The following is a 16,669-nucleotide window of genomic DNA, read 5'->3' as shown; positions in this document are numbered from 1 at the left end:
TTTAGACTGCGTCCAGAAGAAATATCTTTGATGTTTTTATTTTAAGACATTTAACGATTTTCCTTTCGATAATTCGTCAAATGATTATTTTCCGACTGCCTTTCTACAAGGCATGCTTACTTTTCACCCTCTTGAATCTCGTCGGTCTCTTCTGCTCTTGAAACACTTTTGCCTGTTATCGCGAGGGACCAATCCTGGTGTCCTAATGAATTTGAATTTACATGCACCTGTCAATTACCTACGTGGTCACAGCCATGATTTATTCTGGATCGGAACCATTTCCTCGTGTCAAGCCTATCAGGCACCATTAGCAAGGGGTGCAAGATTAATAAATGCGCTCCCTATAGACATAGACATTTTCAATGATGTACTTTGCATTTAGTTTTTGAAACTTTATTTTTCTGTATAAAATTGTATGTTTTTTCCTTTCAAAAATTTTGTTTTTCTGTATTAAATTGTACTTTGGCATGTTTTGATTTTATTTTATTTTTTGTTATTATTATTATATTTTTTTTCTATATTTTCTTTTGTGAGGGTAATATTTGACTTATAATGTAAATCTCATGTTGTGTACGTCTTGAATTTAGATTTGTTATGTCCACAATGTTTTGTATTCTTAAATAAATAAATAACGTTTTTTAAATTGTAAATTTATCATTGACATAAAAAAAATATTTTTAATGTTTTAGATATGTAGGTACCTAACGTATTACTTTAAATTATAAATTGTCAAAATAGACCTCGTATTTTTCCGCTAGATGCCTCTTGTTGGTGGCGCGTTCACCTTAAGATAAAACATCTCTCAAAGTAGATAGGCCTCTACCTACGTCCAAATTGACGATTGGAAAGGATGTTTTTACAGATAAATAAATAAATGAAACAAACAAAAATATTTTTATTCAAAATAAAAAAACAATCACAATAATTTTAATTGTAAAAAATACATTTTGACACGGCAATTTTTAATATTGAAATGTCTAGATGGAATTTCAAATACCAAAAAGTATTTCTTCGCATTGACTAGCTTAATTTTTCAGTCAGTTATTTAAAAATAGTTTGAGGAGATCTAGTGGAACCCTTACATTAAATTTCACATACAATACATTTTAATGATGACTGAATTGGAAAAATATAGGAATAACCAATAAAACAATAATTTTGTGTATATACTAATCTAAAAAAAAAACACAATACATCAAGAGATACCTCAGTAGTATATGACTAAATATTGTTATTATGTATTAGGTATGATACCAAAGTATTTTATAATTTATATGATTACCTAACAAAATTAGACACCTTGTGATAGAATGAATGTTATTAAATTATTTGTAAAAATAAATGATGTACCAATATAAATCGTGCGCATTGAATTCGTCATTAATATTGTGTAACCAGAGTAAATTTGTCCCAAATATAATTTTATTAACAAAAAAATTATCTTGGAATTTTGAATTATACTATATTAATTTATTTGTATTTTAGTAGTAATCAAATACTTGCGAAATTTCATATCTTCCGGTTATAGATAAATGAAATGAGGTTTCTAAATATAAAATACCTCACCATTTTTATATAAAATATGACCAAGATGGTGGGATAGTGTCAAGTTGGATTAAAAGACCTTGGTCGCACTAAGCTGGAGGGAAGTGGCTTTGGGTAGACCTAGATGGAGGCAGGCGCTGGAGAATACCAAGAACCACATGCGGTTGTAGCGTCAAAAAGGAAGGAAAGTTATATAATGTCGATTTAAAATTGTTCATGCGCGATACTACATATTTTTAAGTATGAAACTATTTTAATCAGTCAAAAATGTATGATTTTATATTGCATCTCCCATGTGTAAAAGGTTACCGACGTATGTTCCAGATTGATTAAAATTTCATAGCAACTGTCAAACAGGCAGACGGAAAAATGCTATGGGGGAGGTCCATTTCGAAAAAATCCATAATTTTTACAATTTATTATTGATTTTTCAGTCGCAGCCAGGTCGCAGTCGATGGCATTGATTTTCGGGTAAATTCATCATACCCGGACACTCTACACTTTGAGACTAGCGATGAACAGCTGACCTGTTGTACCTATCTATAACTACGGATGCTCACATACGAGTTTACTGCGACCGTGCATTATTTTATTCTATGTTAATTCACATTGAACCAAATTACGTCACATTTTCAAGTGTAATCAGTTATTTTTATGAGAAAAGAGAATGAAAATATAACATAACAATATATTGATAGTTGTATTGGCCCTGGTTGAAAAAACAGTTACACAAATTTTAGGCATGTGAACCTTCTATACTGCTAAGACTGCTCGACGGCACTAATCATCTGGACTACGATCCTCAGTCATGACGTTGCGACGAAGAAGAAGAACTAACATGCCATTCATTTAAATACTTTGTATTTTTTCATTCCTGGGGAGATCCGAGCCCAAGGTCACCCCCCCCCCCCAGCCCGCCCTTGTGTATGCGTCTAAACAGGCAGCTTTCTGTAAGTACTTACATACTTCAAAAATAGTTAGTAGAAATGAATAATAAACAGTATTAATTTTAAATACAATGCTTTGGAATGAACAATATGTCACGCTTAGTGGACAATTTATGTTGGTACATGACGTAGTTTATATGAATTGGACTACAACGATAAGTACGTAGACATGATAATGACTTAGTAAGGAAGTTGAGAGAGAAGAGCGACGCCTCTCATGACCCAGTGGTCTGGCTCACGCTCGGTGGGCAGGCGCACGCAGATGATGTAATTTGTGGAGTGGCCGGTGGTGGAAAGAATTCCTCGCCTCGCGCCCGTCTTGTACAGGGGACAGTCATAGAAGAATCCATCCGCAATGTCAGCTCGTTTCATTGGGACGAGCCATAGCTAAACAAACAATAAAGATTTTAGTTGAACGAGTAGGTACCTTCATTAATAAATTCTTCATGAGAGAACAGAGTACTGTTATTAGAGCTTTCTTTTAGAGTTCATTAGTCTCAAGAGTGATTACACATATAAAAATCAACTTTCATCAAAGTATGTAAGTATATTGTTTCGCAGAAACACATTTTTTTTTAAATGTTTATCAAAAATAAAAAATGCAACTAAGATAGTTTTATTTTATTCTATCGAATAAATTTATGAGAAAATATGCATTTTCAAATTTTATTACATTTAAAATACCTATCTACTTCTTGATGCCTTTTCAGTATAAAGAAGAGAAAGTGCTGTTCACTATTTTTTTACACACACTCATAAGCATAAATAAAATTGGAGATTTTATACTCCTAAATAGGAATATGTTATGTTCTTTTTAATATATTTTGAGTTTATTCATTTTCGTTTTGCTGCCCATCATTCATATCAATACACAATATAATATTATGTATTTTATTTATATTTTCAACATAACATTCAGTTTATATAATTGAAATTAACATAATAAACCACTTTTTTATTCAAAGAATAATTCACAAGATTTGAGAATGTAACATCCTATAGCCAACATTATCAACACAATTTGATACTTAAGCATTTCATGTAATAACTACTAGTTACAATTGTCATAATTAAGTAGAATGCCCATAGTTTAATTGGAAAACCATACTGGCGCGAATCCACGGCTTACAGGTTCAAGTCACGTCGGTTGTCGTATTTTTTTCTAATGATATGCATGAAATGTTTTAAAATAATGTATATGAAATTAATATATATTTTATTAAATAACCGCTATTTTATCATCCCCGAAGCGTGCCGCCCAGATGTTTAGCACCCACAATACCAGAATCAGCACTTCACAACATTGACAGACCAAGCAACATTACTTTGAGACAGTCTTGAACTAGGCAGCATTAATGCACAATACCTACTGCTGTACAGCCATGACATAAATATTACTCTCATTATGATCAATAATGTAAATTTTACACTTACAATTGGAAATTCGTCATACAATACGTTGGGCAAGGCTTCGTCTAGAATGTGATTCTCTTTGTCCCAACGAGCACCCTCCAAGAAAAGGCCTTTTACGTAGACTCCCTCTTTTGGATTTGTCGTTAATTTGTCGTCTTTCATAACCTTCAACAAATAATTATATTCAAATGACATCCATTTTTTAAATAAAAAGTTTCCATAAATACGTTTTTTAAGTTTATAGCCATCCCGTTTTTACATTGACAGTGGACAAGATTGTACCTACAGACAAGTAATAGAAAAAATAATAAAGTAATCTCAAAATGATTATAATATAAAAATTATTATGTATAGAGAACTTTACTTACAACAAAGTCATATGCCAGTTGATCAATCGGTATCTGATACTTTCGAGCATAGCTCTGCTGTGCAGCGGTGAGGAAAGCTTGAGGAAAGTAAAATCCTGACAGCCAGAATGTTACCGGTGGTCCGTTGGTGTACCATGTCTGGAAATTGAATAATTAAGGGATGTATTTTCAAATACCAATATGTTGACAACTCAATATTGGTAATAAACGATGATGTTTTTATTACATATTGGTTTTTTCCATCAATGTTAGTTCCCTTTTCCATCATATTGTATTTTGAAATAGAACAATTTATGCTTATTTTTAATAGCCTTTATTGAAATAAATATAACCAGAATAAAATTGGACATAATATTAGATATTGATTTCTTAAATTAATTTATCGGTTTCCATATTGTCATTAAATTAGTTTTTCATATTGTTTAAACGGGTTATGTGTGAAAATATATATAGAAATTGTACATTTTGATCAAAATATCATAAAAATCAGGGCTTTTTTTTTTTTTTTTGAAAAAAAAGGTGCCGGAAAACTCACTTCTTGCCAAACTTCTTGCCAAACTTCTTACCTACTAAAGAAAACTATATTCAAATACCATTTAAAGCAAGGCCTGAACAAAAACGATGCATAAGTGCGAGTGAGAAAGTATTCGGTACCCTTATAATCTCTGCGACACGCGCTAGAGTAAGATAAAAGGTTTACAGATCTAGGAGATGTTTTGCTACGATGTAGCCGGAAAATCTTCGCTTATTGCTTAACTAAGCGTCGATAACCGTGTTGCTAAAATTGCTATTTCTTGTGTTAAACATAAAGTCAGTGGTAAATATTTTTAGTTAATTAAGTAGGAAAGATGGTTCTGTGTGTTGTATTAAAATATGGTAGCCGTACTGATAAACAAGAAGATGGTATTACGTTTCATAGGTAAGTTGATACATGTTTGTGATAATTTATTTGTATATTATTATATATTTTAATATCAGTGACCTAGTGTTTCTTTAAAATAACTTAAATTATGGATATCTTTAACTAATGGTTGCATTTTGACCGCTTAAAAATACTATATAACGTAAAAAAAATAGAAAATTATATTTTAATTCTGAGCGTCTAGTGCGAGCACTTTGGGCGAGCACTAGCGAAATGGTCTATGGTCTCGAACATTTGTAGACGAATGCGTTCGCTCGCCCACAAACCAAACGCACAGCACGCGGCTACATTTAGCAATGCAATGGGTGGCGTCTAGATGTATCTATAGTCTATGATTTAAAGCAACTTTTCCTATGCTACGAAGCGCATAAAAAATTAAACAAACAACTAAAGTTGTAAAAAATAAAATTGTAAAAACATCATATTATATTTGAATAAAAGTATATAGTGATTTCCGGGGTCTAACGGGGTAGTGCATGCGTACCGCACGACACTGTATCCTGATAGTATCGCATAGCCTCTCCTACTCAATTCCTATCTCTACCTCCACGTGGTGAACCCTGGAAACCTGAGCAACTACACCTAAGATCAGGTAGTCAACCCTGGTGGAAGGTGTAGTCAGGGCTAACGGAGAAGGAAGAAATAGCCCTCCGAAAAGGGGGTTGGGCGTGGGGCTAACAACCTCATCCCGTAAAAAACACATTGTTACGAAACCACAACAACAGCCTCGGTAACCGGACACTAAACTCAGACAACCTGGCAAATGCTTTAAGGAAATACGATTTGGAACATGGAATACATTATCACTCTATCGACCAGGAGCACTTAAACTCCTTACAGAACAACTCATAAAATATCAATGTGATATTACGGCCCTACAGGAGATGCGATGGATAGGTCAAGGAGTGATGGAGAAACGAGACTGCACTATACTCTATAGCTGCCATGATAGTGAACATCACTTTGGGACTGGATTCATTGTAGCAAACGAGTGAAACATTTAATTATTGGGTTCGAACCAGTCAACCCAAGGATCATGCGACTACGAATTAAAGGAAGTTTCTTCAATTACTCATTTATAAGTGTACATGCCCCTACAGAGGATAAGTCGGATGAGGAAAAAGAGGACTTCTACGATGCATTAGAAAGCACGTACAACAGTTGCCCAAATCACGATGTGAAAATAATACTCGGTGATCTAAATGCTAAAATAGGACAGGAGGAGATCTACACTGCCATTGTCGGAAAACATAGTCTTCACAATGAAAGTAATGACAATGGTACCCGACTAATTAACTGTGCAGCGTCACTAAATATGGTTTTTGGTAGCACAATGTTTCCCCGTAAGGATATATATAAGGGAACTTGGAAATCCCCGGATGGGTGCACAATAAACCAAATAGACCATATTTTGATAGACAACAGGCACAGATCGGATCTAACGGGCTAATGTAGACTCAGACCATTTCCTAGTGTGTGGAAAAGTTAGAGCAAAGATCTCAAACACCAAAAAGGAAATGGGAGCAAGAGCAAAACCCTTTGACACAGAGAAACTGAAGATTCCGCAGGAACTGGCTCGGTACCAGGAGAGCTTGAACAGTCACCTGGGGTGACAGAGGAGCGACAATGTTGAGGTTCGAGACCATGAAGAGGTGAATCAACACTGGGAAGAGTGCAAGACTGCCATAGTATCCTCAGCTAATGATACCTTAGGACGCCGAAAAACAGGTGAACGATCAGAATGGTTTGACGAAGATTGCCGCGAAGTCACTGCGAGAAAGAATGAGGCTTACTTAATGATGCTACAGAAGAAAACACGGGCATCAGACGATGAATATAAAAAGCGCCGGCGTGACGAAAAGAAACTACACAAGAAAAAGAAACGTGATTATTTAAAAAAGGAAATGATCCTACTCCAAGAACACTATAAAGCCCAAGAAAGTCGGCTGTTCTATAGAAAGATAAATAATGTTAGGAAGGGTTTCAAGCCTCGTATCACAATGTGCAAGGATGACAATGGCATGATACTCACAGAAAAGCACCGTATTCTTGCCCGGTGGGTGGGTTTCTTTGATCAACATTTAAATACCCCCCATAATGATGCCGACAACACTAACATTAATACTCATGACCAGGAATCAGTACAAAGTGGCATGGAGGTTAACGAAGAACCACCGACATTAAATGAGGTAAAAGGTGCTATGTCAAGGTAAAAAACAAACAAATCGCCTGGAATAGATAACCTACAGTGAATTAATAAAATGTGGGGGAGAAAGCCTGCTCAAACATTTGCATAGACTAATCCACCAAGTATGGACTTCAGAAAAGATGCCAGAGGAGTGGAAGGATGGGCTGATTTGTCCCCTGCACAAGAAAGGAGATCAAATAGAATGTAGTAACTACAGAGGGGTGACACTCCTTAACTCTGCATATAAACTGTTGTCGATTCTGATATTCCAGCGGCTGGAACCCATTGTAGAAGGAATACTCGGGCACTACCAAGGAGGCTTTCGACGAGGGAGATCATGTGTTACTCAAATATTCACTCTAAGGCAGATTCTAGAAAAGACCACAGAATTTAATATTAACACGTATCACCTGTTCATCGATTTTAAGTCAGCTTATGATAGCATTAATCGATACCGGTTATACGAAGCAATGCGAGAATTTGAAATTCCGACGAAAATAATTAAACTTGTAGAGATGACAATGACACCAGTACAATGCCGGGTAAAGCTTCAAGCGGAAATATCCGAGCCATTTGTATCACTGAATGGCCTAAGGCAAGGTGACGCTCTGACATGCCTTCTTTTCAATATTGCGCTAGAAAAGGCGATAAGGGATGCAAAGATTGATGCCCGTGGCAGCGGCACGATATTTACTAAGCCTGTGCAGCTGCTGGCGTATGCCGATGATATCGACATCATTGCCATATCAGAATTGGTGCTGAAAAAGACATTCACAGCACTAGAAGCCTCTGCCAAAAGAATGGGTTTACAAATAAGCGAGGCAAAAACTAAATACATGCCTATCTATGTCACGCCACGAGAAGTCGCACCAAAGTTAGATATTGGTGCATACAAGTTTGATACGGTCGACAGTTTCATATACCTTGGATCTCTTGTAACTCGACATAATGATATTACAGAAGAAATCAACAAGAGAATCATGTCTGCGAATAAATGCTACTTTGGTCTGTTAAGACATTTTATGTCCCGTTTACTATCTCGCCGAACTAAAAGCACTCTTTACAAGACACTTGTAAAGCCAGTGCTCACCTACGCATCGGAAACTTGGACATTAACTCTGCGAAATGAACGAGCCCTGAACATCTTTGAAAGAAAAATTCTCCGCCGTATATATGGACCGATCAGGGATGGCACCAATTGGAGGAGAAGATATAATGCTGAGCTCTACGGGCTGTACCAAGATTGCAGCGCAGTTCAATCAATGTAGATTGGGAGACTGCGATGGCTAGGTCATGTGCACCGTATGAATGACAATGAACCGGCAAAGAGAGTGATGTCCAGCAATCCAATAGGACGTAGAAGAAGAGGGAGGCCAAAGATTCGCTGGTTAGATGGAGCTGCCAGTGACTGCCGTATTCTGGGGGTACCAAATTGGAAAGCGGCCACACTGGATAGGGACAGGTGGAGGGAGCTGTTGGAGGAGGCCAGGACCCACACCGGGTTGTCGCGCCCCTGATGATGATGATATAGTGATTTCCATGGCTCCCACATCCTGAAGCGGGCCCCCAATCCAGAATCTTTGGCGGGCCCACTACCTATCACTAAATGGCAGTGTGACGCTCAATAGTAGCGTTTTTCAAATGGTGTTTGAGGTAAAATTAAGGATATTCAGTGTATCAACAAACATTAACCAAAAAATGCAACTATACAACCACATATTTTAAAATGTTAATATGCCTGAAGGAAATTGGCGCCTAATTTAAATTGAAGGACCAAAAAGTGTCAAAGGTGGTCTGACGAATTCGATCAACAAAAGTCTTGAAACTGTTTTGGTCTTCAACAAAGCTCTTATTGTGGTAATAATTAAATTCATTTGCAAAAATTCGCGTTCACATTCACGTGAAGAAATGGTAATAGAATTCAATGCATATATCAAACGCAATAGTTTTTCAGATACCTTTGTCTTTTCATGAGATGATTCAGGAAAATTAACTTGTACTATGTAAGTACAAATATTGTTTCGTCTAGTTGCTTTTGAGACGTTAAAAATACCATTAAAAAAGGTACCGGAACGCCGTTCCACCGCGTTACATTACAAAAAAAGCCCTGTAAAAACTCAATGGTACACAATCACTTTGAATTGAAATATATGTACTACATTCATTATATCATATTATATTATGAGACTGCTGTCATACAGGGGTACTAAACGTCCACAGGGACACCCTAAAACCCGCTGGATAGACCAACACATAAGGTTCGTTGGATGTATGTGGCGGAAAATAATTAGGAACTGAGAAATGTGGAGGTAGCTAGGGGAGGTCATCATCCAGCAGTGGATTGACCCCAGCTGATGATTATATTATATGTATAAATAAATAAGGGTTGAGTTTGAAATGATAAATAATCGTTGCTGGTCAAGACCCTTAGCAAAAGGAAATAAAGAGATTACAAAAATATATTGAGTAAATAGACATTTTTTGCTGAATAAAAATGGGAATATTATATTGTGTGGTTTCTTATTGATGAAACAAAATAAGTTATCTGCCGCCTGAATTCAGGTCTAAAATGACCAATATTCAATAACAACAAGAGAAGCGTCCATTTTCGAAATAGTAAATTGAAATTAAAATTATTGTCATGTAATATTTTGGTCAAAATAGGTCGTAAAAAGAGCGCAATGCAATGTATCTCGATCACGCAACATCACCTTCACTCAACGAAAACTTGTACAGTAAACCTCCGTCAATACGAACACGATTAATTTGAAATTATAATATAAAACCTAATAGCGATTTTTTAAACAAGTTTTAACATAGGTAGGTACATTTTGTATTTTGTATTGCGATTTTCTATCCTGTCAATTTAGAATTAATGTGGTTTTACTGTAATGACTGTGCAATAAATGTAACGTACCTAGAAGTAAATAATACCCCACCTGTAAAAAGTTAAGCCTCTCCAAGAAGTCTTCCACATAGCTGGAGAAGGGCTTCAGAGAGGGGTAGCTGCTGCTTGCCCAGATGTTGGGAATCTTCCCTCGCACCATACTTACGAGGACTTCCTCCGTCGACTCCGTCAATACGCTTACTCCTGTATTTTAAAGTGTATTTCAGAAAGATGTAAAGAAACAATAATTTATAGTTGTCTAGAGTTTACACCATTTCTCGGTTTGTATGAATCATAACAATGCCTTCATTGAATAATAGTCTGCACTTACTACATACACTCACAGTGGATTAGTGGAAGACTGTCCGGCTCTAAGGTCATGGATCGCAATTTCGAATCTCACATCTGGCCGTAAATGTTATTAAATATATATGAAAAATGCCAGAATTAAGATGGTATATAGTTATAAAAATATAAATATATATAAACTAAAATATTAAATAGACTAAACAAAATACGCGTGCTCGCGTGAGTACAGCTGAGCACAGTGATCCTCAACTAGGTTCCGCGAAACGTGTCATTTGTTCTGAGTGAGAATTCACTTTTGTTGAACCTTTTTAGTAATACAGTAGGTATTTAAAAAAAGGATGAACGTGATCAATTTTTAAGCAATGAAATCACAGGTATTATTGAAATACTTATAGTAGATAATAATATAAACACAACATCCCTGATACCAAGGAGAGAGCTTGCGTCAGACAGATGGGAGTGGAAATGTTTTCTGGATGCGGTCAAAACCCAAATCGAGCTGAAACACCAATTATGAAGTAGTAAGTCTATATTATGTCACCTTGTATAGCACCAATGACAGCCTTCAAACTGTCAACGATGACATTGAGCAACCTCGTGTAGCGTGCTGCCTCTTGTACCAACACAATGGACATGGGAGTCATCTGAGAAGGATCGATATCTCCCTCGTGAGACGTCCCAGTCAGCACTAGTGTCGGAAGTTTCGCGAGGACTTCCTCTGCCATTTTCAGCGCTTTCTCTTCAGGCGTTATGCCCACCACACCAGACATTTTCGAATCCTATTGTCATAATAAATATATTTGTCATTTATGTGAAATAAGTAGGAACATACTACCACATTTGAGTGAGGACAAGTGACAATAATAATGAAAAAAATGGGAGAATAATAGTCACAAATAATTATTTAAGAGTTGATTAGCAATAAAAAGATTATAATATAGTATTAACAGTCATTATCAAAATAACAGGTCAATAAAATTCAACAAACTAATAAGACATAAATAATAGTTGACCTGAGAATAGCCAAGTTGTTTGTTGCTGCAATTAACTTTTTACTTAAAAAATTAGTCATAAGACCTACCTAATATTATTTAGATATTCTTCTGTATACTACTAACATATTCAAAAAATCTTTTAACTCTCTAGCTTCAGAGTGGATCAGATTGCAACATTATAATTTTATTACCTAAGTTTAACTAAATATAGTTTTCATGAAACCGAGTGTCCGCAACCACTGTACTTGAAACAGACACGGCTACTAACCATGTGATTCGGCAAGTGTCACAGATAATGTTGTTACCTGTAAATGTTTTTTTATAATATAAAATCAATTAAACGTGACGTTATAAAATTATTAATACTACTGCAATCAACAACAGAATTGCTCAGTGATTGACCAGGAGACCCATACTTGATGAGTTCTATTGACTATTCTTCATGCTGGATAAATGGAAAATATTGTCAGAATATTGAATGTCAAAAAACAAGATGAATTAATATTATATTATCATGTCAAATATCCAATAAAATTAATGAATCAACGAAATTTGTGAAAATAATCAAATAAATAAATAAGTAGCTGCAGTTAAACCCTCTTATGGTGTAATTGCACCAGCAGACTCGCATATTTGACAATTCATGCACGATTATTAACCTTCAATACACAACGATATAACTACAAACTCCATTGTGTAGACTTGATTGAGTTTTTAAATGACTATTATCTGTTAAAATGAACCAATCGTCGATTAAGTCATGTGCGAAAAAGACAAATCATCCTATTCTGGTCACAACCAATGTTCCCTCTAATGTGCGGGCGCACACCTACCAAAATATGTCCGCACACATGTTTTCATCCACCGCACAGTCCTCACACAAAAATATTGTAAAAGAAAGTTTCAACCACAACAAAACACAATAAAAACTACCCAACATACAAATGTATACTTAGATTTAATATAAATATAAAAAAACCTTCTGCAAGTTTAGTATTTAATATATTTTATCAGCGAATACTTTTTTTTTCTTTATTTCCTATTTTACCACGTTTTTATTAGGTTCTTGTTTGTCCAGTATAAATTTTTTCTTGTGTATCCTGTCCAAGCAACTAAATTTTTAATATATACATGCGTTACTATGGAAATCATTATGAAATGTCAAAGTGACAAATCTATATTTATTCAGTATAAATCTATCAAGTACAAAAAAAAGTATTTATTAACACATAGAATTGTCAAGTTTGTATGATTCAACAGAAAATTTAAAAACGCGGTATATAAAAAGTTCTTTTTATCTTGTAATTATTTTTATTAACTTCAAAAATTATCGTTGTTAGTGTCATTATTATAATATAAAATCACTGAAATTAATAAATATCTTTAATTTTACAGCACCGGATGACACCAACTCTAGTTACGCCACTCAGATGCGTTGATGATCCGCACACACGATGGAAAAATTAGAGGGAACATTGGTCACAACACGACAAAACAATTCAAAATGACATTTCACAATCGGGGCAGACTTAGCATGGATTATTGGATATGCAAGTCTGCTCGTGTAATTTAGGTATTACAACCCAAAAAAAAAAGCATAAGATGCATCAATAAAATTCCGCTTACCAAATATATTTTCAGCAAATCCTTAGACGGCATGTAACACAAAATAATGATGAAATAATAATACACGATAATATAAAATGTAATAATTTAAATGCACTACTATATTTTTCGAGTTATAATATTTTCAATGTCGGCCAACTTTTATTAAATATAAAAAAGGGAAGTTTGCTATTATTTCATCTTCTAATAAGAACATAAAATGGAGTTCCACATGTCGCAGTTTATAATAAAAGACTTCTTTTTAAATGAGAAATGGTTGTTAATCATGCACTCACAATCCATTAGGTCCATGCTCCCGATCTAAATACACATTATGAATTTGGCAGATACGGGTTTCAGAAGCAGACGTGTTGCCAATCAACCGAGGCTGAGTCCTACTGCTAGCTTTATAGCAGTAAATTATTCTTTTATAATTGTGTCAGTCTCCAAAGAATATATTTTTTTTAGTTTATGGTCACACATATTACAGTCACGGTCATAATTATGTACCTATCAATTCCTATTAATATAATATAACATTGCTTGAGTCAATGAAAATAAAAAAATCATGTTCGGCAGTTCATGGGTGCATCATTATGACAGCGGCTGCACATACTCGATTAATTTAAATAACTATTGTATGAATGTAGCAGTGATTGTAAGCCGATGAATATTACGTAAGTAATAAATTTGACTCACCGTCCGATCCTGATTTGATGAGAATGAAAGAAGCGCATGAAAATAATAATTACAACAACAAGAGTTACTATAATGTATTGGGTACACCGATTGTGATACTATTTAAAAATATTAGAACAGCAGCTGAAATAGAATGAAAGTCTAAGTCTAGTTAATTTTTCAAATATAGCTACTATTTATTCCCGCTTACTACAGTTAATCTAAAGCCTTATTGTCATTGGTAGAGTATTTAACAATAATTACTAACTATTACTCTACCAGTGAAAACATAATTGGTAGAATAGAGTAGTTCGGGTAGTAAGTATGCTAGTATATCGTCGGTGTTTTGTAAAAAGGGCGAATTAACCAAAATGCTACTTTACAGGAGGAGGATTTTTAACTTTTGACATTTATTTGTTTTTTACCTGTAGATGATTATAAATATCTAACAAGTTTATAATAAAGCTTAGAAAGAATACTGTCATTATAATAGGTGTTATTATATAATATTTTAAAAGGCCTAATATGTCACATTTGCTTTTTATTTCGTAATTTTAATTAATTTAATTTTAGTCGATTATCGTTTTTAAGTACTTTCCTGTGGAGATAAAAATTCGCTATTTTTACACAGCAAAGCTAGTGGGGTACATATTGTATTTTCATTAAAATCTCGATTTCGCCAAAATGGTTGATTCGCCCTTTTTACAAAACACCGACGATATTCTACTGCTAACTCTACCAATGAAAACACCTATCCGGAAACTTGTCACTCTTCACCGTGAAATGTTGTATCGGAAATATATGACCGTATATTAAAGACCGTCCAACCTCTTTGGGTCGCATAGTATGTACTGACAAAAATTTCTTATCTAAATAAAACACAGTTCTTGTCGGTTTACACTTTACAGGAAGCCAGTAAGTAGCAAACAAATTTTGAAAATAGCCAATATACTGGATTATTTCGCTGGTTTGGAGGTAAAACTCATTATGTGCACTTTTGGCCAAAATGAGTTTTTTCATTATATCCACTAATTTTTACGATATCTATTGCTGGAAAAGGTCACTGTGACGATAGCTATCCTATTAACGGAAAAAAACTGGGGAAGAAATCATTATCAGTACCTATTTAAGATTTATGTTCAGGAAAAAGTCATTCCCGCACATAATGATTTTTTCCTGAACTGTAAACATGTATATAAGTAAGTTAGTGAGTGTATTATCTGTGGTTTGCATTGTTTATAACTATCATCTTGTGCCAACTGTATGTTACTGGTTGATTTTTTGTATAAGATGAGAATAAATGCTACTTATACTAAATAATCAGAATGATGGTGTTAATAAGTTTAATTTAAAATACTGCCTGAACGTTAAAAATGTTATGCATTTCAAATGGACCAATTAATACAGCTTTAGCTGGATTGAGCCAAAACTGGATCATTCAGAAACAATGACCGAAGAGGGTAAAAAAGTCCAGCCAATAAAGCTAGTGAGGCAAACATGAAACTGGTTATCGATCACATTAAGAGTTTCCCTTCGTAGACTTAACAGCCGCGTACGATACAGTTAACCATAGAATTCTGCTGAGTAAACTTTACATTTACAACCTCCTGAATAATTTCAAAATAACATGAGTGATTGAAAAGCTCCTGGCCAACCGAAGATTCTTTGTAACACTGGATGGAAAACGCAGCCGTTGGATAAAACAACGGAACGGCCTTTCACAAGGTACCGTCTTGGCACCCATACTGTTCAACGTTTATACTAATGATCAGCCAATCGGAGTCAACACAAAACATTTCCTCTATGCAGATGATCTAGCCGTGTTATATTAAAGCATTAGCTTCGAAGCGATTGAGAAACAGCTTAAAGATACATTAAGCGATTTAAAGACTCAATCAACTTAAGCCAAATCTAGGCAAATCACGGGTAGGAGCGTTCCATCTCCAAAACATGGACGCAGGGAAATTGCTTGATGTCGTTTGGGATGGGGTGCATTTAGAACCCACAAACAGCCAACAAATACCTAGGAATCACCTTAGATCGGACGCTGTCCTATAAGCAACACTGCATTAATACTAAAATGAAGACACCAGCAAAGAACAGTATCTTGAGAAAGCTAAGCGGTAATACGTAGGGAGCTCAACTACATACACTCAGGGTCTCAGCTCTTGCACTATGCACCTCGGTGGCCGATTATACCTGTCCGGTATGGCACATGTCTGCGTACACGAGACATGTGGACTGCGCTCAACGAAACCTGCCGGATCGTGACGGGGTGCTTGAAATCCACGCCTGTCATTAAAGTTCACGTGCTTTCAGGAATAGCCTCCCTCTAATCCGACTCCAAACTGCAGCCCTAGTTGAAAAGGCAGCCTAAAAGAGAGTGCGCGACACGTCATGCATGGGTATCACATGTGCAAAACAAGGCTAAAATCCAGAAAAGGCTTTATGGCGACAACTATACGTCTGACCGTCTCACCCGAATAAGATAGACTATCCGCATGGGCGGCTAACCTAGCCTCTGAGGGTTTCAAAGATTGGGTAAAGCCAGCAGAGCACCTCCCACATGGAGCCATTCTTGGGTGCCGCACATGGAAAGCCCTAAACAGACTGAAAACCATGGCAGGGCGCACCCGAGATAACATGGTGAAGTGGGGGTTCTCTGAGGACCAAACCTGCGAGTGTGGTGAAATGCAAAGCATGGAGCACCTATTTTCATGCAAGGCTTGTCTAGTAAGCTTCAACTTTGACTTGATCTTACAAGCCGAGGAAAAAGATGTTACCTTCGCTAACTTCTGGAGTGACACATTGT

At 35.6% G+C, this 16,669-nt stretch overlaps 1 protein-coding gene across 1 annotated transcript in view; it reads right to left on the bottom strand.

The window, feature by feature from the left end:
- Positions 1-877: 877 nt before the first annotated feature.
- LOC147065890 (dynein axonemal heavy chain 7-like) overlaps positions 878-16,669 on the bottom strand; it is a 119,110-nt gene continuing 103,318 nt past the window's right edge. The window contains exons 67-71 of the mRNA XM_085955678.1: positions 11,121-11,358; positions 10,323-10,474; positions 4,274-4,411; positions 3,927-4,070; positions 878-2,879 (exon numbers count right to left, since the gene is read on the bottom strand). Of these exons, the coding sequence (XP_085811804.1) occupies positions 2,673-2,879; positions 3,927-4,070; positions 4,274-4,411; positions 10,323-10,474; positions 11,121-11,358 (879 nt within the window). The 3' untranslated portion in view covers positions 878-2,672. The remainder of the gene's footprint in view (positions 2,880-3,926; positions 4,071-4,273; positions 4,412-10,322; positions 10,475-11,120; positions 11,359-16,669) is intronic.

The sequence above is a fragment of the Rhyacophila brunnea genome, unplaced genomic scaffold (genome assembly GCF_057557595.1).
Source record: "Rhyacophila brunnea isolate RB1 unplaced genomic scaffold, BYU_Rbru_1.0 scaffold_5, whole genome shotgun sequence".
Lineage (NCBI taxonomy): Eukaryota > Metazoa > Arthropoda > Insecta > Trichoptera > Rhyacophilidae > Rhyacophila > Rhyacophila brunnea.
Note: the sequence above shows the minus strand (reverse complement) of the source record. Positions and strands in the feature narration are given on the sequence as shown.